The sequence below is a fragment of the Melanerpes formicivorus genome, unplaced genomic scaffold (genome assembly GCF_026170545.1).
Source record: "Melanerpes formicivorus ecotype bairdi unplaced genomic scaffold, bMelFor1.0.p_v2 SCAF_8, whole genome shotgun sequence".
Lineage (NCBI taxonomy): Eukaryota > Metazoa > Chordata > Aves > Piciformes > Picidae > Melanerpes > Melanerpes formicivorus.
Window position 1 is genome coordinate 9,887,247 of NW_027142360.1, and position 23,013 is coordinate 9,910,259.

General features: G+C 49.4%; 1 protein-coding gene across 1 annotated transcript; it reads left to right on the forward strand.

Moving 5' to 3' along the window:
• Positions 1 to 504: 504 nt before the first annotated feature.
• On the forward strand, positions 505 to 21,733 carry YBX3 (Y-box binding protein 3). The gene is made up of 9 exons (XM_068141980.1): positions 505 to 856; positions 5,802 to 5,865; positions 7,549 to 7,582; positions 13,452 to 13,541; positions 14,173 to 14,295; positions 16,397 to 16,491; positions 19,420 to 19,591; positions 20,185 to 20,285; positions 21,103 to 21,733. Exons 1-8 carry the CDS (start codon positions 580 to 582, stop codon positions 20,248 to 20,250), a joined length of 921 nt encoding a protein of 306 aa, XP_067998081.1. The 5' UTR covers positions 505 to 579; the 3' UTR covers positions 20,251 to 20,285; positions 21,103 to 21,733.
• The last annotated feature ends 1,280 nt before the right edge of the window (positions 21,734 to 23,013 follow it).

Below are 23,013 nucleotides of genomic sequence, written 5' to 3' on the forward strand. Positions count from 1 at the left end.
AATTTTCAGGAGTGTGTTTTGGTTTTCCCCCCAAAGAGGAACTGCACAACACAGACCTTTCTGCTCAGTACTGTGACTTCTTAGACCAGTTCCTAAACCAAGTTCACAGGAGGGACCATGAAGCATTCCTCCTCATCTCGCTGTCAAGACCGAGCACCTTTTGCTGAACTTTTTGAACAAGCGCAGGTTCCAGTCCACGCTGAAACACAGCTTAGCCAAGTCATGAGCAACTTAAACCCTGGGTTAAATTGGTATTTCCACCACCTGCCACATCAGCCCAGGGAAGCGGAGCGGAGCGGAGCCGAGCCGAGCCGAGCCGAGCCGAGCCGAGCCGAGCCGAGCCGAGCCGAGCCGAGCCGAGCCGAGCCGAGCCGAGCCGAGCCGAGCCGAGCCACTCCCCGAGCCGCCATGTCAGCGCGGCCCCTTTAAATGCTAATGAGGCTGCGCCCATGCCGGCGCCGGCCCCCGCTGACTGTGTTAAAAACTTCGGCGGGGCCATTTTGGGGGCAGTAAGACCCAGCGCGGGCCCGCGGGACACCGGCCGCTAAGCGCCGCGCGTTCACCCTCCTGCCAGGCACCATGAGCGAGGCGGCGGAGACCAGCACCCCCAGCCCGGCGCCCACCGCAGCCGCCGCCGCGACCGCCACCGCCTCCCCGGCCGGAGCCCCTGCGCCGCCGTCTCCCGCCGGCCCGGACGCCAAGCCCAAGAGCCCTGTCAGCGCCGCGGCGCCAAGCGCGGCTGCTGGGGAGGCGGCCCCCGGCGCTGCTGCTGCCGCCGCCGCCGCAACCGCAACCACAGCCGCAACCACAGCTACAGCCACAACCGCCGCGGCCGAAACGGAGAAGAAAGTGCTTGGTGAGTGCTGGGCTCCGCTCCCAACTTCCCGGGGCACCTGTGGAGGGGAAGCGGGGGGAACGGGACGGGACAGCGCAGAGCCGCCGCCCAGGGCGCAGCCCGGCTCCCCGCCCCGCGGCTGTCACTCACGCTGCACTTCGGGGGGGGCTGCGCTGCCGCTTCTTCCGCCTCCTCCTCCAGCTGGGAAAGCCAACTTGGAGTTGAGCGGAGGCACCTGTGTTGCAGCCGCGTCGTCCTCTGCCCCACCTGGCCCTGGGCTCTTCTCCGGGGCCGGCCGGGGCTAGTGAGGGATGTGCAGCCACGTTGCTGGGCGTCCCGGCACCTGCCGGGGCATCCCTTCTTGGAAAGGGTAGCTGTTAAACACTGCGTCAGTCCTCCTCCCATTATCTTAAGGCCTTTGCACAACTTTTCTGTCGATAAGGGATACTTGCTTTAATAATACTTCTGTGCTTAGTGCTTTGGGTTTAAATCGTGTTTCACTTTAGCAAAACCAGCCAAGTGCCTAGCTGCCATAGCTGTGCTCAAAAGCAGTGCATAGCTGGGGCGAGGGGGTTATCGTTGTGATTAAGTAGCATCAACCTGTTGAAAACGACGAGACTTCAGTCGGCAGGGGAAGTAGAGATCTGCCGTTTATAACTTTGAGAGGATATTAAAGGCAAAATTGAGGCTGGCTACTACTGCAGAGTCCAGAACTCCCCTAAGGAAAGACAGCGTCCTCTCTTCTGAAGGGAGGATGCTGAAGTCTTGCCACAGCAGATGGAGGAGCCAGGTAAAGGATTTTTCTGGAGCTGGTGTAGGAAGGAGTCTAGCAAAACAGAAGTTGGAGGTAGGGTTGGTGTGGGGTGTGTTTTGCCATATTCTGTTGTCAGATTTGTCAGTAATCATTCAAGGCACATTCACATCTGTTGCTGTGTCTGCTGCTCCTTCCCTTAACATGGCTTCTTTCGTTCTTGGTAATGTTTTTATCTTGTCACCTCTTGCTGTTTTGGTTTGGGGTGGGTTTTGTTGTTGTGGGGCTTGTTTTGTGGGTTTCTTTCCCTGTAGGGTGGGGAAGAAGTGAAGACACAAGTAGCTTTTCTGGTCTAGGAGGAAACAGAAAAGTGCCATGGTGACAGTTTAGCACTGGCCTTATAATTAGGCAAGGCTTTTAGCAGGAGTTGTAAGGAAAATGATCACTGAAATGTGAATGGGAAGCAGACTTGCGTTCAAACCCACTTCAGATGTCTGTTAATGGCTCTGGCAGGGGACTTGGACTCAGTTTTTTGAGGTCACTTCCAACCCCTAACGCTGTGATTCTGTGATGGTGTTGTCATTATGTTTGCTTAGATTCCATTAGAAGCAAGGTCTGATGCTTCTTCAGGGCATCCCAATGTCTGCCTTCTAGGAATAAGGATAAAGTTTAGTCAGCTTTCTCTTCCCTTTCGGTCAGAGGCAGCTTGGGCTTTTCTTGTTAGAACTAAAGGCAAGGCTGTGCCTCCATGGGCAGGGCAGGCTGTTTGTTTATTCTAATAGTATCAGTGTCTTGTAGAAATACACAGGCTTTCACTTGCTGGTGGGGTCTGTGTCATCGCATCAACTACCTCCTCTGACTGGTTAGTGAAACTGATTACAGTTTCCTCTGGACTTCTCCTCCTTGCTTCATCTCCCAGCTTTGACAGCTCAGGCTTAACAATGGCTGTAGCGTGGCCACGTGGATGTTTAGTGCTGTGGTAATGTGTTGCAGGTTCTTCCTCCGTGGTAATGCCCTGGGAGGGGGGAGGCTGCAGGACTTGGCATGGGCACTGCTGTTTGAAGGAATCTGTGGGAGTCTCAGCCCTGGCCTCTGGCAGCCTGTGTGAAAGGAACAAATGTGGAGGAGACTTGAAGTGTGGTGGGGGTGTCTCAATGCTTATTGATATCCAGGAGGCAAGTGTCAGGAGGATGAGGCCAGACTCTTCTCAGTGCTGTCCGGTGACAGGGCAAGTGGCAGTGGACAGAAATTTGAACATAGCAGGTTCCCTATAAACATGAGGAAAAACTACTTCCTTATGAGTAGCAGAGGACTGGAACAGGCTGCCCAGAGAGGTGGTGGAGTCTTCATATCTGGAAGCATTCTAAACCTTCCTGGATGTGTTCCTGTGTGATTGACTCTAGGTGATCCTGCTTCAGCAGGGGGGTTGAACTAGATAATCTTCAGAGGTCCCATCCGGTCCCTGCCATGCTGTAGCTCTGAAGCTCTGTGTGTGGAGATCCCCTTAGAGCAGCCAGCTGGCCAGGTAGAGTGAATGTTTACTACCTCCTTCCACCAGCTTTCTGACTTCTCCAAGGGGTTTTTGTGTGGCTTCCTGGGCTTCTCACCCTCTTTCTGATCTGAAGCAGGCTGACAGCTTCAGTAGCTATTTCATGGGGGAGGGAAAGGATGATGGGGGTGGGAATCAGTAGTATTAGTCTTATCTTAAAGTAGGCTAAAGCCTGCATGTTCCATTGGCCACTGCTTCTGTGTTTACCCTTTCTTCCTCTGGTGACTTGGCCGGCTGCAGTGAGCCCTTGTGTACTGCCTGTGCCTTTGCAGTGGCAGCGGGAGCTCTCCCAACCAAGTGGTGTCTGCATGCAAGTAAGTTAAAAGCACAGCTACAAATGTTGGTGCTAAAGGCTTGTTACTGAATCACTGCTTGACAGTGAAACTTGGGGAGTGTATCTCTGAACAAACCTGCTTGGAAAGGGATGGTTTGTTCTAAGTAGAGCCTTTTGCTCAAGCAACTGTCTGTCTTAACATGGCTTTTTGCTTCTTCTAAATAAACACATTTTCTGCTGAAAGAGCATTAAAGGAGACCAAAACCTCACTTCTAAAAGAGCAATGAGAAGAAGCCTGTTACTGCTTTCTGTAGAATCATTTCAGTTGGAGGAGACTTTCATTATCGTTGTATCCAGTCTTTCACTAGCTCAGTCCAGTGCTAAACTGTCCCTCAGCAGCACATCTCTGCCTCTTTTTAACACCTCCAGGCATGGGGATTCAACCACCTCCCTGGGCAGCCTGTTCTAGTCTTTGAGAACCCCAGTGGAGCAGTTTCTTCTAATGTGCAATCTAAACCTCCCCTGGTGTAGCTTGAGGCCATTTCCTCCCATTGTGTCAGCTCTTACTAGGGAGAAGAGACTGATGCTCACCTGTCTCCAACCTCCTTTCAGGGAGTTGCAGAATGCCAGAAGGTCTGCCCTTGGCTGCCTTTTCTCTAGGCTCAACAATCTCAGTCCCCTCAGCTGCTCCTCTCCAGACCCTTCACCAGCTTCTTTTACCCTTCTCTGGGCCCACTCCAGCACCTCAATGTCCTCTTTGTGAAGGGCCCTAAAACTGAACTCAGTCCTCAAGGTGTGGCTTATTCAGAGTTCAGGGGGACACTTGCTTCCCTGATACTGCTGGTGACACAACTCCTGATACACACCAGGATGCTGTTGGCCTTCTTGGCCCCCTTGGCATGGTGCTGGCTCATCTCCAGCCAGCTGTAGATGAAGAACAGCCAGCAGTAATGCAGTGGACTCCTATGAGCAAATATGTCCTACTTCAGCTTTGTGCTCACAGGAGGAGCCAGAGTTACACTCTCAGAGGGGTGTGGAAGGATGGCAAGGCTCTGTGACACCAAAGGTCTGTGTAGCTCTGTCACATCCTGATGGATGTGTAGGAGAAAACGCAGGTGTAGAGCAGACAAAGGTTATGATTTGCAGTGTCATTTTCTTGCCTCTAGCAGGCTGACTTGGACTTTTGACCTGGAGATTCTCACTACCACAACTATTTAATTGCCTTATGGCTTCCTCCAGCCCCTCAGACATCTAAGGTTTTCAAAAAGCAGTGTGTGACCAGACCCTTTTCAGTTCAGCAGTGTAGTTCGCTTAAGTAGTAGGTCATGCTGTGTGACAAATCAAACCTCTGGATGTTTGAAGCCCAAAATTCTCCCATCCCTGCAGGTTTGAAAAGTACACATTTATGGCCACCACCCAGTTGCTGAGAGGGAAGGAGAGGTTGAGCTGCCTCCATTGCTGTTGTGTTGCTCCCACACGTTTCTGTGTGTTGGAGGAACAGGTTTCACCAGATCCTATAAGACACTGCAGTGTGTCTTCTAAGATACTATACCCCTTTTGGGCTTGAGGTAGGAGCTTGTCTTGATCTCAGAAGCCTTGGAATATGAAGCTGGTCAGTATAGAGAGCTTCTGTGGTTTCCTAGTTACAGGAAGGAATAGAAAATCCAAACACTTGGGGGTTTTGTTGGGTTAGAGTTATGTTGGCAATGCTAGAAAGAACTTGTCCCAGATAAGAGTTTGCTGGCTTTCCACTTGAGAGCTGCATGGTGCTTGGTAGTGGTCTTCCTTGCCAGGTCTGGCTTCATCAGAAGAAAGGAAGGGTAAGTCTGAGTGAAGAGGGACTTCAAAGCAGGTTTGTTGTTGTGGGTTTTTTCAGCTATATTCCATGTCTAACGAAGCTAAAGAGAATGGTATGTGCTACCCAGGGAGGTGGTGGAGTCACCATCCCTGGAGGGGTTCAAGAGGGGATTGGATGTGGTACTTGGTGCCATGGTCTAGTCATGAGGTCTGTGGTGACAGGTTGGACTTGGTGATCTTTGAGGTCTCTTCCAACCTTGGTGATATTGTAACTCATGGATGGCAGTGGGAATTTCAGCTTCATTGCTTGTCTCTGGGCTAAGAAATGGAGAAGGGGTGGATGGGCACATTTGAAAAGGGAGTTGGACTTCATTTTAAGTGCTGGGTGGAAAATTCTTGGCTGAAGAACAATGTTAAAGCACTGCTTCCTGCTGCTGCTTTAGTATAAGCTGAAGCTGGAGATGAAGGTACACGTGGAATGGTAAGGGAACAGAATAGGTCTGTTTGACTTCATGTGCAGGTATGAAAGTGGCTTTGTTACCTTCCTGTACTTCCCTGTGTTTTAGAGTAACTCCTTGAACTTTTTTCTTTCCAGCCACCAAAGTTCTTGGCACAGTCAAGTGGTTCAACGTGAGAAATGGATATGGCTTTATCAATAGGTATGTTTAAATTACAGCAGTCATGTTTATACTGGACTAAAGCTCATGCTGCAGCTAATATGCCATGTGTTAGTAGCTACAACAGGGGCCCATGGACCTGACTACAAGCTCATGCAGCTGATAGCCAGATTTGGCCAGGCATTCAACAAACTCTGTCATCTTGGGGGGGCTATTTCCCCTCCCCCCTCATACCTTCATTTGTGTCTGGGCAGAAAAAAGGTCAAGCTTGTTACAAATTTGGTCTTTTACTTGTTTCTCAGGTCTGTACTCATCCTGCACCTTTACTGAGCTGTATGTTCCCTCATGACTGCCTGGTGTTTGCTTTTTTTAAGGTGTGAGTAAGTTTGGAGTAGGAGGGGAAATGCTTCTAGATAAAAAGTCTGAGCTGATTGGTCAAAACACCTCCCCTAAATCCACAGTGAGCTTTTCTGATACCATCTAACTGAAGATATTCCAGGCCTGAGTTCATAGGAATTCTATCTTTTTTCCTTTCTTTTCCTCTGAATACAAACAAATCTGAGGGGCAAATAGCTGTAAGTGATACTGATCACACTCCAACCTTAGCTACACAAGACCCACACTTTCAAGTTGCTGGAGGAAACTGGCTTTTGAGGGTGGAATGAGCTGTGGGCTTGAAGGGCTCAAATGTTTTGTGTGCTTTATGAAACATGAAGTTCCTGCATGGTGAATGCTTGCCTTGCAAAAGTCATCCCTGGCAAGTTATTTTGTGCTGTAAGTCCTGGATACACAGCAGGTAGATCTGGGTAAGTGGAGCAGTGTAGGAAAGGGCAGGAGAGCCCCTGCTGCATGGATCTGAAGCTAGTTCTGGTCCAATATTAATCCCAGTCTATGGAGACTATCTGGTGATGTGCAAGATTAGAAGATAAACCTGAATCAGAACTCAAATTTTTCACAACAGTCTATGTGAGAGCCTTCAGATAGATCTGGTGTAACAACCTGTCAGCCTTCTTCCTAACCTGAGCGCCACTGTTGCTTCAGTCCAGCCCAAAACCTTTTGAGTTCTGCCTTACCTTCACAAACTGATCCACCTGCTTCCTCTCCAAAGAAGGAACTGGGTGAGCAGATGACAGAGGCTGGGCTCTTTCTGTGGGTACACAGAATCAAGGTCTTGGAGCTGTCTTCACAGTTTCCATGTGGAAGCCTGAACTGTCTGGTCCCATCCAGACAGCCTCATGTTTATATTTAAGTTCCCCCTCCAATGGACTCCCCTAACACCTCTTGTGCTTTGAGTTTCACTGAAAGGAGAGCTCTATTAACAGCTGTGGCCAGTCCTGTTGGTAGTCTTGCTTGACCTCTGGGATAAGAGCTCAGGTTGCAGCCCCTGTGGAAGTTGGGGGGGGGGGGGGCTTTGGGGGGAGTGGTGCAATAGCAAAAGGCAAGCAGCCATTAACTGTCCTGTGTCAAAACAAAACACTGAACGTCTACCAGAAGATTACAGAGAACCTCCACTTCCCCATCCCCTCACCCTTCAGAAGGGTGAGGAGTCCTTTCTGCTGTCAAGTATATCATCCTGGAGATTGAGAGCAGAGTCTTGGGAGCCTAAACTTGCACAGAATGATTGGAATCCAGGCTGGGGGAAGGAGGGTTTCTCTTGTGAAGTCAGACACTTCTATTTCAGTCTCTTAGCCTCGACTCTTCTGACTTCTCACTTTCTTTTCGCAGAAATGATACCAAAGAAGATGTGTTTGTTCATCAGGTAAGACAGTGCACAGCTCTTGGTACAGCTACTGCTGTGACAGGGCTCTAATGCAGCTCTGAAACAGCCACCTGACCTTGGCTTGGCCTCTCCTCAGAATATTGCCTGCATATCCCTTGAACAGGCATGAGTGCTAAACTTTCCAGGCAGGAATATTAGGCTGTTTTCCTGTTCTTGGGGCTTGGAACTGGACTAGGTATTGGAACCTTTCATGGTTTTTCTGGTCTAATCTGACTTTCACTACAGACCTCTTCTGAGGGGAGGAACAGACCACCACAAGACATGACTCCTGCTTTGCAAATACCTTGCTACTTTTCTGTTTTTCCTCCCCATTTCCTTGGGCTTATTGTCTTCTGTTTCTTCCTATCCTCTTCATTTGAATGTCTGTTCTGTCTGCCCTCCCTGGTATTAGAGAGAAAGTGATCTAACCTGGCTCTTGACCAGCCTGGATTGCCATCAGCTGTTGCTGCATGAGACAGCTGCTCCTAGGAAGAAAAGGAGGAAGGCTATGTACCAAGTGTGCCCAGGCACAGAGAGGCTGCCCTAGCAGCTTGTCATTGGTTAACTTCTCCCTGGGCTGTCAGTAGGCTGTTCTAAGTTTATACTGCAACTTTCAGGTCACAGGCAACCAGTGAGAAGACAGAGGATGCTGTCTCCATGCAGATGTAAATCAATTAGTTGGCCTAGGTCTGGTTTTGCATCATCATTTACTGAACCAGGGAAACAAAATCCTGCCCATGGAGCGTGTCCCATATGAAATGTCTGCAGAGCCATGTGGTTAAAAGCCATGCTTTTAGGCAGGAGCTTGCTTTGTGGAGTAAGTGGCAGCACTTCCACCAAATGTGACCAGGAAACTTGGAGTTGGTCACAGAGGACATGGAATTGTGTATGTAATTGTTAAACACAGAATTGCTTTGGTTGGAAAACACATTTAAGATCAACCATTCTCTGACTCTACCAAGTCTGGTGTTGAGCCTTGTCCCTCAGCACCACATCTCTGCCTCTCTTAAAAGCCTCCAGGGATAGGGATTTGGCAGCAGCTCTTCCAGTGTTTGAGAGCCCCAGTGGGGCAGCTTTTTGTAATACCAAATCTAAACTTCCCTTGGTGCAATTTGAGGCTTTACTCATCCTATTTCTTGCTACTAGGAAGAAGAGACTGACTCTCACCTTGCTCCAGCCTCATTTCAGGGAGTTGTAGAGTGCTAGTTCTTCCCTCGGCTTCCTTTTCTCCAGGCTAAACAACCCCAGTTCCCTCAGCTGCTCCTCACCAGCCCTGTTCTCCACACCCTTTAACAGCTGCTTTGCCCTTCTCTGCACCCACTTCAGCCCCTCAATGCCTTTCTTGCAATGAGGGCCCTGAGACTGAAACCAGTGCTCCAGGTGTGGTCCCCCCAGTGCTGAGTCCAGGGGGACACTTGCTTCCCTGGTCCTGCTGGTGACACTTGCTGGTCAGCACAGAGTTAGTTCCTGTGGCTTCATGACTAAACAGTGAAACTATTTGGTCAAGAGATGCAGACCCACTATCTGAAAAATGGGAGTAATTCTAGTACCTGTAATGAGTGAAGATGATGGGGAGGGTATGCAGCAGACATTCCCTCTTCAGTAGGTGGGCTTGGGAAGCAAGAGCTTTCAAAGCATGCACTGATTTCTGAGGGTCATTCTCCTTCCTTAGTGACAGCGTGCTGTATGCATGCTGATAGAGATGCTGCATCTGCAACCCAGTGGCAGTGTGTCCAGGGGAGGATGGGAAGAGCTCTAGGAAGAGAAACATGCACTGGGTAGGAAGCCCTGTTATACTACCTTGAAGGCAAATGAGGTCTCCTTGAGACAGGTGAGAAGATATCCTCGGAAATAGCTGTTGTGCTAGCAGGGGCCAGTGGTGTTCTGTGTGGGAAAGCTGCCTGCAGAGCCAAACAGCAAAGGCCATCAGCAAACCACTGTTATCAGTGCTATGTTGACCTCTTCGTTTGTAGAGGAGATGATTCATCTAAATGTAAACTGTGTGAATGTGTTTGGGAGCTTATTGTCCATCTCCTGGGGTTGAAATCCTCTGAGCACAGAGCACCAGTGGCTTCTGTCAGTGGTGGAGAATGGAGTCAGTACGGATGACCAATATGATCTAGTCTTGATCCAGTATTGCTCACTTATTAATGAGGGAGCTTCTATAGACTGGGAGAGCATCGTTGGCATAGCTTCACTGGTTCCCCAGGAGTGACCACACATCATACTACTATAGATTATTGGTCAAGCTACTACTAACACATGAGGTTGTTGATGCAGGTGTGTCCTGTTATTCCCAGATAACTTTCTGTGTTCGTAGCTACCAGTGCCCTGCTTTAGTTACATGCTGCAGGCACAGCACTGGTTTGCTAAACTGCTAGCCACTTCTGCTGAGCATGGCCTGCCACCATGTCAGGCTCTAAGCTTATACAGCCAGATTGCTCACACTGCTTCTTGCTACCACTGCAACAGCTTTCTGCTTCGGAAATAGCACAGATGTGCAAGCCTGCATCTGATTCACCTTTTTGGTGGGCTGTGTGTGGCAGAAGAGATGCTTCCAGCTCTGGCCTGGGTTGGCTGCAATCTGATGTTCCTCAGCTGTTCCATCTTAAGCTGTTCCTGTGGGTGAATGTGCTGGCTACCAAAGCCTGAGGCTTTCTGGCTGGAGCTCCCGATGGGGCCACCCTGTGAGGGAGGGAAATCCATGGCGTAAGCAAAAACTGTTCTGCAAGCCTCCCTCTGATCAGTGCCAGTACTGCCCCTCCTCCCTCCCTGCCTCCCGGGGAGGGGCTGGATTACATGCCTAATCCCTTCAGAATAAGGTTGACCTAGTTGAATAGATCCAGCCTCCTCCCTGCCTGCCCTGCACACATCCATAATGGGGAGGGAGCCGGCTGGTCTCATGATTGGAACAGGGGTTAACGCTGGGTGTCTGGCTATTGGGTGCTATTTATAAACCTATCACAGATTAAAATGCTTTTCTCTTTAGGCCATGCATGGTTTGCTTTGAATTAACTTGGTCTTGTGGGGGCTCCAAGCCCTTCTTCACTTGCTTTGCCTTGCTTGCATACTTGTCTGGCTGGTTGCTGCAAGTTGTGTTTGGTGAGGGCACTGTGTCAGGTGGAGCTGGTGAGAAAAATAAGAACTGATGAGTTGTGGAGTGTGCCTGTGGGGGAGGAAGGGTCCTGCAAGTGAACAGCATTGAAAGTGGTGGTAGCCAGAGAAGTCCAGTTTAATTGGGTGTATTTTGTATCACCAAGCAGTGAGGAGGAGTTGACCTCTTCTGCACAGGTCTTTCCATGCTCTTCACTGGGTGGTACTTGCCACACAGCCTGGTTCACCTGCACTATTAACTGGCATAATGAGTTTTGGCTCTTGCTGTGACCATGCTGGATGTGCAGGTGATGTGGTGGTAGGATGTGGGAAGAGCTCCTCCAAACAAAACACTGAACTAGCTCTGAAGAGTCTTATGGCTGTGTGTTCATTAGTGCTCCCTTGGGAAGAGAAAGGCTTTGTGTAAACTGGATGCTGTCTGGACACAGAACATCTGTCTTTTGAATCAAAGAAGCTGAAGTCTTCAGGGTGCTGGTGAAGAGTAACAAGGAGAAGAATGCTCTCTTGCCTGTGGATGTATAGAGTAAAAATCTGTTCATCAAGCTTAGAGCTTAGGATTGTTAGAGGCTTACTGCAGCAGTGTTTCCCTACAGCTGAAGTAGTTAAGCCATACAGTTTCTGCTTTGATTTCTTGGACTTGCTCAGAATTGTACAGGCAACCCAGAGCAAAGTAAATCCTAGCCCACACTGCAGCAGCCTCTACCCCCTGTTGGCAGGTTAGTCAGCTGCAGATCTGAATTCAGGCTTCTATCTGTAAAATTAGAACAGAACACATGGAATCTTGTTGAGTTTATCTTCCATTACCCATGGAGGATGTTTGAGGAGCGTCCTTACTCTTAAGTCCACCCTTTACTGAAAAGAAGTCTGGTAGGCCCTTCTATCAGGAGTCAGGGTAGGGCTAGCCCCTAGAGAAAGGATAGATGCTCTCTTACCCCTCTCCCTTCCCAGAGAGGAAGGGAATAAGGGAGAGACTTATGGATTGGGAAACAAAACTAAGGGAGCTTTTTATTTTATGTTCATAAATGTCACTGTTCTTGTGGGCAGGCACTGGGCAAGTCCCAGGCTGGGCTCAGTGGCAGTTGGGAACTGGATTTGGATCTACGGCACAATGGACAGAGCTGCTTCAACTCCAGACTTTGAGGAAGAAATCTTAACCCTTGTGATCCCTTGGCTTTAGACTGAATCTGATGTATGTAGACTGGAAAACCTTGTTGGCCAATTTTGGGTCACTTCTTCACACAGGTGCTACCTCTTACTGAGGTGCTGTAGATTTAACAGTGACCTTGATTTCTGTAGGAACAAGGATAAGCTAGAGCCTTTCTGCCCAGAAACCCTCAGCAGTAACTATAAACATCAAACTTTATTGCTTCTAGAAGCAGATATGGTCTGCAGAAATCAGCTGTTAACTTCAGAAAGTGCAGTTACTTACACTGAGCTGAAAACCAAACCTGCTGAGCAGAATCAGTTCTGTTCTAGCTCAAACCAGACCACTTGGAAGGAGTTGGAAATGCAGCTTCTTGACATCTGTCATGAGCAGAGCACAAGTCTTCAGAGTTGGAGCCAGTTGTTTTGCTGCAAGTGTTAATGAAAAACCACTGTCTCCTGTGAAGTTAATAACTGGTATATAGCACCTATGGAAAAGCTGCCGCTTCTAGCAGAGTTTGAGGAATGGGGCACTCACACTGTTAGGTCACAGAAAGGGAACACAGCTGCCTCAGCTCACGGTGGGAGTCTGTGCTTGCTAAAGCAGCTCCCAAAAGAATTCACTTGAGCAGCTCATTCTCTTCCCATATCAAAAAACCAACAACCCTCTTGGGTTTTGGTAGCAGTACTATGTGTGCTTTAGCATTCTTCCCCGAGCTGTACAGAGACACTGCATGGTAAGGCAAGGTGTGGCTAGGTGGGGAGCTAAAAGGGTGTGCTGGCCTGGTGCCTGGAACAGAAGAGCGCTCAGCAGCTGTCAGAACAGTTTTCCTGAGCTGGTCAAGCTCAGCTCCTAACTGATCAGAACTCTTCTGGGAAATATTTTAGGGGCTGTTCATAGATTCATAGAATGGACTAGGTTGGAAGGGTCCTTGAAGATCATCCAGTTCCAAATCCCCTTGCCATAGGCAGGGACACCTTCCAGTAGCCCAGGTTGCTCAAGGCCTCATCCAGCCTGGCCTTGAACACCTCCAGGGAGGGGGCATCCACAACCTCCCTGAGCAACCTGTTCCAGTGTCTCACCACCCTGTCAAGAATTTCTTCCTAATCTCCAGTCTGAGCCTGCCCTCCTCAAGCTTCAATCCATTGCCTCTCATCCTGTCACTACAAGCCCTGGTCAAAAGTCCCTTCCCAGCTTTCTTGCAGGCCCCCTTCAGGTACTGAAAATCTGCTCTATGGGTCTCCCTTCTCCAGGCTGAACAGCCCAGCTCTCTCAGCCTGTCTCTCCAGGGGAAGTTCTCCAGCTTTCTGATCATTTTTGTGGCTTCCTCTGGACCCACTCCAGCAGCTCCATGTCCCCCTTAAGATGGGAGCACCAGGAGTGGAGGCACTGCTCCAAGTGGGGCCTTGGCAGAGCAGAGGGGCAGAATCCCTTCCGTGTCATGCTGGTCACGCTTCATGTCACATCTATGTATCTGCAGTTCCTTGGTGTGATGACTGCTGTGGTGCAGAGCTGAGATGGCAGCAGTAGGCTGTCCTTCCCTGCTCTCCAGGGCTGTCAGTGTACAAGGCCATGGTAAGACAATGGTTTTCTTCTCTCCTTTCTCTAAAGACGGCGATCAAGAAAAACAACCCCCGGAAATACCTGCGCAGTGTTGGTGATGGAGAGACTGTAGAGTTTGATGTGGTCGAGGGAGAGAAGGTGAGAGACTGTGGCAACTTAGCATATGATCCAACAGTGTGAGCATCCCTGCTGGGGAGCACACAGAGCTGGAGCTGTGAGCCTGCTGGGTTTGTCTAATGTGTTACTCCCTGCGGTGGGTGGCGTTTGCACAGCTTTGCTGTGGAAGCTCTGGTTTTCAGAGGCTTCATGAAGTATTTCTAGATGTGGACCAAAACTCTAACTACATCCTAGTGCCTCTAGGAGCTGGAATTTTCACTTGATAGAGCATCTGAAGCTTGCAACCTGCTCAGTAATCATTAACTGCCCTGAAGAACTTGGCTTGAAGTTTGGCTTAACTGTAAGAACCTTCATTTCTTTGTGCTTCTGCTTTTTCCCCAAGCATTTTTTGATTACTCTGAGCTTTCTTTGTTGTTTGTAAGGGTTTTGTCTTGTTACTACTTGCTTTCTCTTCTGAAATCAGCCTGGCTGCTAGTGTCCAGATTCATGATCAGAATTCTTGGTTATGGAATTGAGAGAACAAACAGACAAATGAACCTCTCTAGCTTGGAACCAATGCAAAAAGCACCCTGCTCTTTTCTGTTGTCACCCTCTCCCTGTAGCTGGTGGTTGTCTTCTCACACCACTGATTAACTTTCTTCTGACTTTTCAGGGTGCAGAAGCAGCTAATGTCACTGGCCCAGATGGAGTTCCTGTAGAAGGCAGCCGCTACGCCGCAGACCGGCGCCGCTACCGACGTGGCTATTTCGGCCGACGCCGTGGACCACCCCGAAGTGTAAGTTCAGTTCCTTCAGTGTTGGTCATCCTACCTCCCCAGCAATCTTCTGAGCCTTCTCCTGAGCACTTCAGCAGGGCCTTACAGTGTGCAGTCCAGGGAGGGAAAAAAACTCTCACAAGCCCTCCTGCCCTGTTTTCAGGGTGGGCATAGCCCACCACACCTGGCAATGCTTAACTGACTTGGAAGTGTTCAGTAGCTTTCTGGATTCCTCCAATGTCAATATCACTGCTATTGATACTGGGATCTTCTATGATGGTGTCCTGTAGGCCCTTCCTTGGTATCATAGTATCTGTCTGGGTTGGAAGGGACCACAAGGATCATCTAGTTCCAACCCCCCTGCCATGGGCAGGGACACCCCACACTAGATCAGGCTGGCCAGAGCCTCATCCAGCCTGGGCTTAAACACCTCCAGGGATGGGGCCCCAACCACCTCCCTGGACAACCCATTCCAGGGTTTCACCACTCTCATGGTGAAGAACCTCCTCCTCACATCCAGCCTGAATCTCCCCACCTCCAGCTTCATTCCATTCCCCCTAGTCCTATCACTACCTGAGATCCTGAGAAGTCCCTCCCCAGCCTTCTTGTAGGCCCCTTGTATGTCTTTCTAGAATATGGTAAAAGCATATTTCAGGGGTTAAAATGTCTGTTTCAAGAGTAAACACTCAGGAGTGAGACATCTAAGTGGCTCACCATATTCTTTACCTGAAGCAGAGGGAAGTCTTGGTAGTACAACCATAATTTACAGTATCACAGTATAACTTAGGTTGGAAAGGACCTCGAGGATCATCGAGTCCAACTTAGGAGGGCTTGTTGGAAAATGGATTTTATTTAAGAGTTCATCACTTTCCATGTCTTGGGAGTAGTTTGATCAACTAGGTGCTCAAAGCTAGGCTGGCTGAGGCCTTGAGCAACCTGGTCTGGTGGAAGGTGTCCCTGCCCATGGCAGGGGGGCTGGAACTAGATGATCCTTCCAGGTTGCTTCCAACCTATCCCCTTCTATGACTCCATGTATTATCCTGTCATAGGCCTCTGCCTGTGGTAGTTCAGTGTAAAGGAAATGTGTGTGTGTGTCTCTTTCTCCTCTAATTTAGTTACACAGCACTGTACATAACATCTGCAAGCCTTCCTTAGCACCTTCCCCTGCAGGGTTTTGAAGAGGGAGAAGTATCACAGAATAGCAGGAGTTGGAAAGGACCTCTGGAGATCTAGTCCAGCCCCGCTGCTAGAGGAAGTTCTCCTAGATAGGTTGCACAGAAATGCAATATTCAGATGGGTTTTGGAAGTCAGAGAAGGAGACTCCACAATCTCTCTGGGCAGCCTGGTCCAGTGCTCTAGCACCCTCAAAGTGAAAGTTTTTCCTTGTTTATGTGGAACCTCCTGTGTTCTGGATTGAGCTTGTTGCCACCAGGCACCACTGAAAAGAGCCCAGACTCATCTTAACTTTCACACTTCAGATACTGATCAAGCATGGAGAAGATCCTCTCTGTCTACTCTTCTCCAGGCTAGACTGGCAGAATTGCCTCTCTTGACTTGCTGGCCACTCTTCAGTTGTGGCAGCCCAGGGTATGGTTAGCCTTGCTGGGCCACGCTCAGCTTTTCATCCACCAGTCCTCCCAAATGCTTCTCTGCTGTCCTGCTCTCAAGCCCTTCATCCCTGAGGACTCTGGGATGCTTCTGATCAGATCCCACAGACTTGTGTATGTTGGGGTTCCTCAGGGTGGTCACAAACCTCATCTTCACTTACAGTGGGGGGAATTTTGTCCCCCTGGTTCTGATCCTGTGATGCTCAGGATGTGTTAGGAGAGCAGTTGCTGGTGAAGACTGAGGCAAAAAAAGTAGCTGAGTTCCTCAGCCTTCTCGGGCATCATCAGATAGCTTCACAGTCTGTTACTGAGGAACAAATGCAGCATTCTGGCTTTTGTTCTTCCTGTCATCTTGCCTGAGTTCCATTCTTTCATCTACTGCTGTTGACCTGATGCGCTGGGGTCTCTCGAGTGATGAGAGTGGGTTTGAACATGCCTTTGGATCATTGGGTTTTATAGTTCTTATACTGCCTGTGACATCTTTAACTCTGACTTTGGTCTTGTTTTGGTCATAGGGTGTCGAGGGAGAGATGAAGGATGGGGTCACAGAAGGAGGACAACTTCATCAGCAAGTCCCTAGGAATCCCACATACCGTCCCCGCTACCGCAGGTTCGTGCTGGTCCCTTGCTGCTCTGAGAGTTGGATGCTGCTGTCATCTGTGCAGGCTTCACAGAGTAGGAAGCTCTGCTCCCTGCCATCAGTGCCTATGCAATAGTAGGGACAGGGACATTGATTAGGAGGAGAAAGATGAGCCACAGGAATAAGGAACTAACTGCAGAACTTCTTTAATGTGCTGATGTGTAGCTCAGAGCCAGGAAAGGATGAGCAAAACATTTGTATCTTCTTACTTCTCCCAACTAAGCAACACATTGAAGTGAGTTGCAGGGTCTGTGTCTTCCCATCTGTACTCCTGTGTTTTGCTGGACAAGTAATGAATCCAAATCCTACTCAATCTGGAACATCTGTGAGGGCAGAGTGTGCTTTAGAACTCTTCCTGTGGACTGCAGACTGGAGTTTTGGGGTCAGTATTGGACTAGTAGTGTGCACAACCAGTTCAGTCCTGTACATGTCCCAGAGGAGGGCCATGAAGGTGATTAGAGGGCTGGAGGACCTCTCCTGTGGGGAGGGCTGATCAGTCTGAAGATGAGAAGCCTCTGGGGAGACCTTAGAGGGGCCTTCCTCTGGATGCAGCCCAGTCTCCATTTCTCCTACGTTCTGCAGTACTGCACTGCTGATTCATGCTGAGGATGCTGACTCCAGCTGTCTGCATACAGCAGATTGCTGGACATGGTGTGAAAAACTTGCATGAGTGTGGGAGAGACTGAGCAGACAGCCAGAAGGCACCACCATTATGATGTTCCTAAACAGGCAAACTCCATCTGGCTCAAGAAATCCATAGCATGGATACCAGTGGGAAGCTGGGAGGCTATTTGGGAAGTAGGCTTCCTTCTCCTTATTTTTGCCTAGGGATCCATAAAGACTGGGACAAATGGACCCTTGAAGACTCAGCAGCCCTTTCTTAGGTTCTTAAAGATGTGAGAGCCCCACCTGCAGCACTGCATCCAGTTCTGGTGCACTCTGCTTAAGAGGGACATGGAGCTGCTGGAGTGGGTCCAGAGGAGGCCACCAAGATGATCAGAGGGCTGGAGAGAACCTCCCCTGTGGGGACAGGCTGAGGGAGTTGGGGCTGTTCAGTGTAGAGAAGAGAATGCTCTGGGGTGACCTTAGAGCAGCCTTCCAGTACCTGAAGGGAGACTACAAGAAAGCTGGGAAGGGACTTTTGACAAAGGCTTGTAGTGACAGGATGAGAGGGAATGGATTGAAGCTTGAGGGTTGCCAAATGGAGACTGGTGATCAGGAAGAAATTCTTGATGGTGATATGCTAGAACAAGTTGCCCAGGGAGGCTGTGGAGGTGTTTAAGGCCAGGTTGGATGAGGCCTTCAGCAACCTGGTATAGTGGAAGGTCTCCCTGCCCATGGCATGGGGGTTGGAACTACATAATCTTTAAGGTCCTTTCCAACTTTAACCTTTCTATGATCTGTATGTTCCAGTGGGATGTGTGGAATAAGTCAGTCATCTGTGTTCATCATACCCTGGCCAGTTCAGTTTTCTTAATGTTCCAGCCTGAATTCTGACATGACCACTGCAGCTTTCAGTTTCTATTCTGAAGGGGGATTTCCATATCTGAGGAATTTGGTGCACTTTAATGTCTATGGGAAACAGCCACTGACTGTTGTACCTTTGGAGATGTTTCCTGGCTTTCTTTTAAAGCTCCCTCTAAGTGGAAAAGCTCATCCTGATTCTTGGCTATTTATGACTTGTTTTATCTTGGAGAACAAGGGACAAGTTCAAGAAAACCCTGGGTTACCTCACTGTTGGTCTTCATAAAGTGCTGTGATACAGTGCCCCCACAACATCCTGCTCTCAGCTGGAGAAATATGGGTTTGATGGATGGACTGTTTGAATGTGGGATTTGTTGGATGGTTGCACCTGGAAAGTAGTGGCCAAGGGCTCAATGCCCAGCTGAAGATCAGTGGTGAGGTCATCCTGGGGTTGTTTAGAAGGGGTGTGGTGAGTAGGCCACATCTGGAATATTGTGTCCAGTTCTGGGCCCCTCATTTCAAGAAATACCTTAGGGAACTGCTTGAAAGAGTCCAGTGCAGTGCCACAAAGCTGAAGTGGAACATTTCCCTTGTGACAAAATGCTGAGGCAGCTGGATCTCTTCAGCTTGGAAAAGGAGCCTGAGGGGTGACCTCATTCATGTTGATGAAGATGCAAAGGGCAGTGTGGGGAGGATGGAGCCAGGCTCTGCTCAGTGATGCCCAATGACAGGACAAGGGGCAATGGGTGCAAGCTGGAGCAGAGGAAGTTCCACAGGAACATGAGAAACTTTTTCCCTGTGAGGGTGCCAGAGCCCTGGAACAGGCTGCCCAGAGAGATGGAGTCTCCTTTTCTGGAGACATTCCTGACCTTGAGTATCTCCAGGGATGGAGCCTCAACCACCTCTTTGGACAACTTGTTGCAGTGTTCCAGCACCCTCATGGTGCAGAACTTGTTCCTAACATCCAATCCAAATCTGCTCTTCTCACATTTCAAACCATTGCTTCTCATTCTATCACTGCAGGCCTTTGCAAACAGTCCCTCTGCAGCCTTCTTGTAGCCTCCTTCAGGTACTGGAAGGCTGCTATTAGGTCTGCCTTGGAGCCTTCTCTTCTCCAGGCCAAACAACCCCAGCTCCCTCAGCCTGTCCTTTGTAGCAGAGGTGCTCCAGCCTCCTGATCATCTTCATGGCCCCACTCTGAACCTGCTCCATCATTCCTCTGTTGAGGGCTCCAGAGCTGGACACAGCTCTGCTGGTGAGGTTTCACCTGAGCAGGGAGGCAGAATCACCTCTCTCCATCTCTGGCCATGCTGCTTTAGATGCAGCCCAGGCTGCCATTGGCCTTCTGGGCTGCAAGTGGCCATTGCTGGCTCATGTCCATCACGAACTTTCTTGAAGCTCCTCTCCTACTTACCACCTCCTTCTCCTGTTCAGGGGCCCCCCACGTCCACGGCCTGTCCCAGTGGCCGGCGAGGCTGAAAACAAGGAGAACCATCACGAGGCCACCGCCATGAGCCAGCAGCCCCCTCGCCGGGGGTACCGGCGCCCTTACAACTACCGGCGCCGGCCTCGTCCGCCCAGCGCTCCAGCTCAGGACGGGAAAGAGGTAAGCAGGCTCCTGGCAAAGCAGTGGTAGAGACCAGATCTGGCTGGGGTGGGTACTTCAGACCACCTGTTCTATGGAAGTGTAAACAAATTACTGTTGGTGTGCTGGAGGAATGGCTAAATTCCAAGTGCTGAGGGTTGGAGGTAGTTGGCTGTTCCTTGTGACCTCCTTTGAGCATGGATGGCTGGTGGGAGAGGGACTGCATCTGCATTGTTCTTAACTGGGGTCACACTCTAACAGCTTTGAAGTGGAGAAGATCAGCTGTGGTTTCCAGCTTCCTCAGATCATCTCCCTGTAAGTGCTGAGTTAGAACACTCTAGAGAAGTTGCCTAAACGTTTTTAACCAGATAGTTTTGGGGAGCTGTTTGCAAACACCACTTTTAGCTTGATGAGGAAAGAGTTTTTCATTCTGTATCAGCTTGAGGTGGTCCCCTGACAGAACCTGAGGGGCAGTTCCTAACCTGTAGTGTATTTCCTTTCCAATGCATCTTCCTTGGTTATTTTAACATCTGAATTGTGCTAGCACCACCACCAGGCAGAGGAAGGGTCTGGGGCTCAGCTTTTGCCTTTAATAAAGGTTTCTTCTGTCTCAGACAAAAGTAACTGAAACACCTGCTGAAAATCCTGCTCCAGTGACTGAGCAGAGTGGTGCTGAGTAACACCCGGCTCCTCAGGCACCTTTACCATCCCTCAGGTAAGGAACAGAGACACTTCCTGTTCTCCAAATGAATCACAGGATGACAGGGGCTGGAAGAAACCTCTTGAGATCCAGTCCAACCCCTCTGCCAGAGAAGGATGACCCACAGTATATCACACAGGGACAAGCCCAGGCAGGTTTGGAGTGGCTCCAGAAATGGAGACTCCACAACCTCTGGGCAGCCTGACTCCAGTGCCCTGCCATCCTCAAAGGGGAGAATACTCTTTCCTTATGTTTGGAACCTCCTGTGTTCCACTTTGTCTGTTACCCCTTGTCCTGTCACTGGGCACCACTCTGGACTCCGCCATGTGCCCGTATGTATGGCTAGATATTTGTGGTGGCACCTGGGTGTGCTCTGGGGCAAAGAGGGGCCTGCTGCTTTGCTTTATCCCCTCTGCCTCTGTGCCTGTGGTTGTTACAAAGTAAATTTTGCTTTAGAAATCTGAATTTTGAGGAAGATTTCTCTGCTCTTTAGCAACAGCATCTGTTCAAGTTTTGCTGTAGGAAGACACTGTGTTCTCAGCTTGTGCACACAATAACCCAGTCATGCTTTTGCTGGCCTTAGGATAGGTGGTTGAGGCCCCGTCCCTGGAGGAGTTTAAGACCAGGCTGGATGAGGCTCTGGCCAGGCTGATCTAGTGTGGGGTGTCCCTGCCCATGGCAGGGGGGTTGGAACTAGATGATCCTTGTGGTCCCTCCCCATCCTGACTGATACTATGACGACTTCTCCAGCTGACATCTCGCCTCTGCTGAGCAAGAAACGAAACTTCAACTAGTTCTTTTAATCTTTTCTTGTAATCTGGCTCTTCAACAGGTGTCCTAAAACAACTCAAAAGCAACACCAAAGAAACACAGAAGCAATAAATTGTCAGCAAGGATGAGGAGAGCAAAGATTACTTTTTGTTTTGCAACATGGAAACCTAACAAAACCGAAAACTGACCAGCAGCTGAGATCCAGGGAACGTCTGCAAGAGAGATGCATGGAGAGGGGGAAAAGAGAGCGAGGTTCAGAAGAAGCAACATCCCTTGTGTCAACAGCAACTCTGGGAGGGTTTTGGATTTGGTTTTATTTGGGTTTGGCTCTTTTGAAGAGTTTCACTCTTTCACTAGTATTGATTTTTTCAATTTGTTTGTTTTTTATGGTATCAAACTGAAAAGGGGGGGGGGGGGGGGGGAAGAAAACCAAACAACAAAAACCCAACCAAAAACTGAGAATGAAATCAAATGCTCTTTTTTTCCTTAATTATGGGATGCTGGTGCTAAATCTCCCAAGTGTGGTGAGTTTTGGGATTGGATGATGATGATTCTTTTTTTTTTGGTGCCAGTCCTGTCCACTGCAGGACAGGGGGAGGAGAAACTTCTGCTTTCCTTGGTAAGATCTCTTTGAAACTGTGCAGCATGGGTGACGTTCCTCACAAATAAAAGTGATTTCAACTACCAGAAAAGACCTGCTATAGTATGGGGGGAGGGGAGGAAGGGGGGAGGTGTTTAAAATAATTCATTGTTGTAATCTTGCTGCTTCAGCATGTCAGTGTGAAAGTAAGACCTGCCTGTTCAGTGTGGATATGGCAGTGGCTTCTCTAAACCAGCACTGGATGGTACCTGTGCACGTGGCTAGGTGAGGTGGATCTGCTACAAAACAAGTTCTGCAAAGATGTTCTACAACAGAGGTATGACCTACATTGTCCCCTTCTGCTCTTCTGGCTCAAATAGCCTTAATGGTGGGTGGTGGTTTTGGTTTGTTTTTAACTTTTATCATCCTATCAACAGCCAGGTGAAGATGAGCTAGTGTGTACCCAGAGGGCCTGGATCAGCAATGTTGAGAGCAGCAGGACCAGGCTAGTGATTGTGCCGCTGTACTCAGCACTGGGGAGGCCACACCTTGAGCACTGCCTTCAGTTTTGGGGCCCTCACTGCAGGAAGGACATTGAGGGGCTGGGGGTGGTCCAGAGAAGGGTAATAGAGCTGGTGAAGAGTCTGGAGAACAGGGCTGGTGAGGAGCAGCTGAGGTTTAGTTTAGAGAAAAGGAGGCTGAGGGGAGACCTCATTGCTCTCTACAACTCCCTGAATGGAGGTTGAGCAAGTTGGATGTTAGTGTCTTCTCCCTAGTAACAAGTGATAGGAGAGGAAATGGCCTCAAGTTGCACCAGGTAAGGTTTATGTTGGATATTAGAATTAAAATCTTGATTGAAAGGGTTCTCAGGCTGGAACAAGCTGCTCAGGGATGTATCCTTATCCCTGGAGGCAGAGATGTGGTCCTGAGGGACATGGCTGAGCACCAGCCTTGGCAGAATTAAAGAATAGTTGAAGTCAATCTTAAAGGCCTTTTCCAACCAAAATGGCAGAGATCTGGGCTGAGGGGGGAGTAGATGTCAACCCAGCACTGCAGGTCACAGTCCCTGTTTGAAGCGGTGTGAGCACTAGATGGGGCTCTCGCCCTTTATTGTTCTTGTACTTCACAGGACAGGCAATTAAAAGGGTTTTCTGTTACAAGCCTGAAGCATTCATTCAGCTGGGCTGAAATGTGCTGGATGGTGAGATGGATGAAGCAAAACTCCCAGTCCCCACAGGCTTATTTTTAGTGTAAAAACTGGAAGGGGGGGGGACCTACAACAGCTAAAACACCCATAATTTTAGGAGGAAAGGCAAAGTATAGTTGTCTTGCTGTATAGCCTTCCCAAGGACAACACACTGCATGTCTCCTCTGGCTGTCATCACAGAAGGA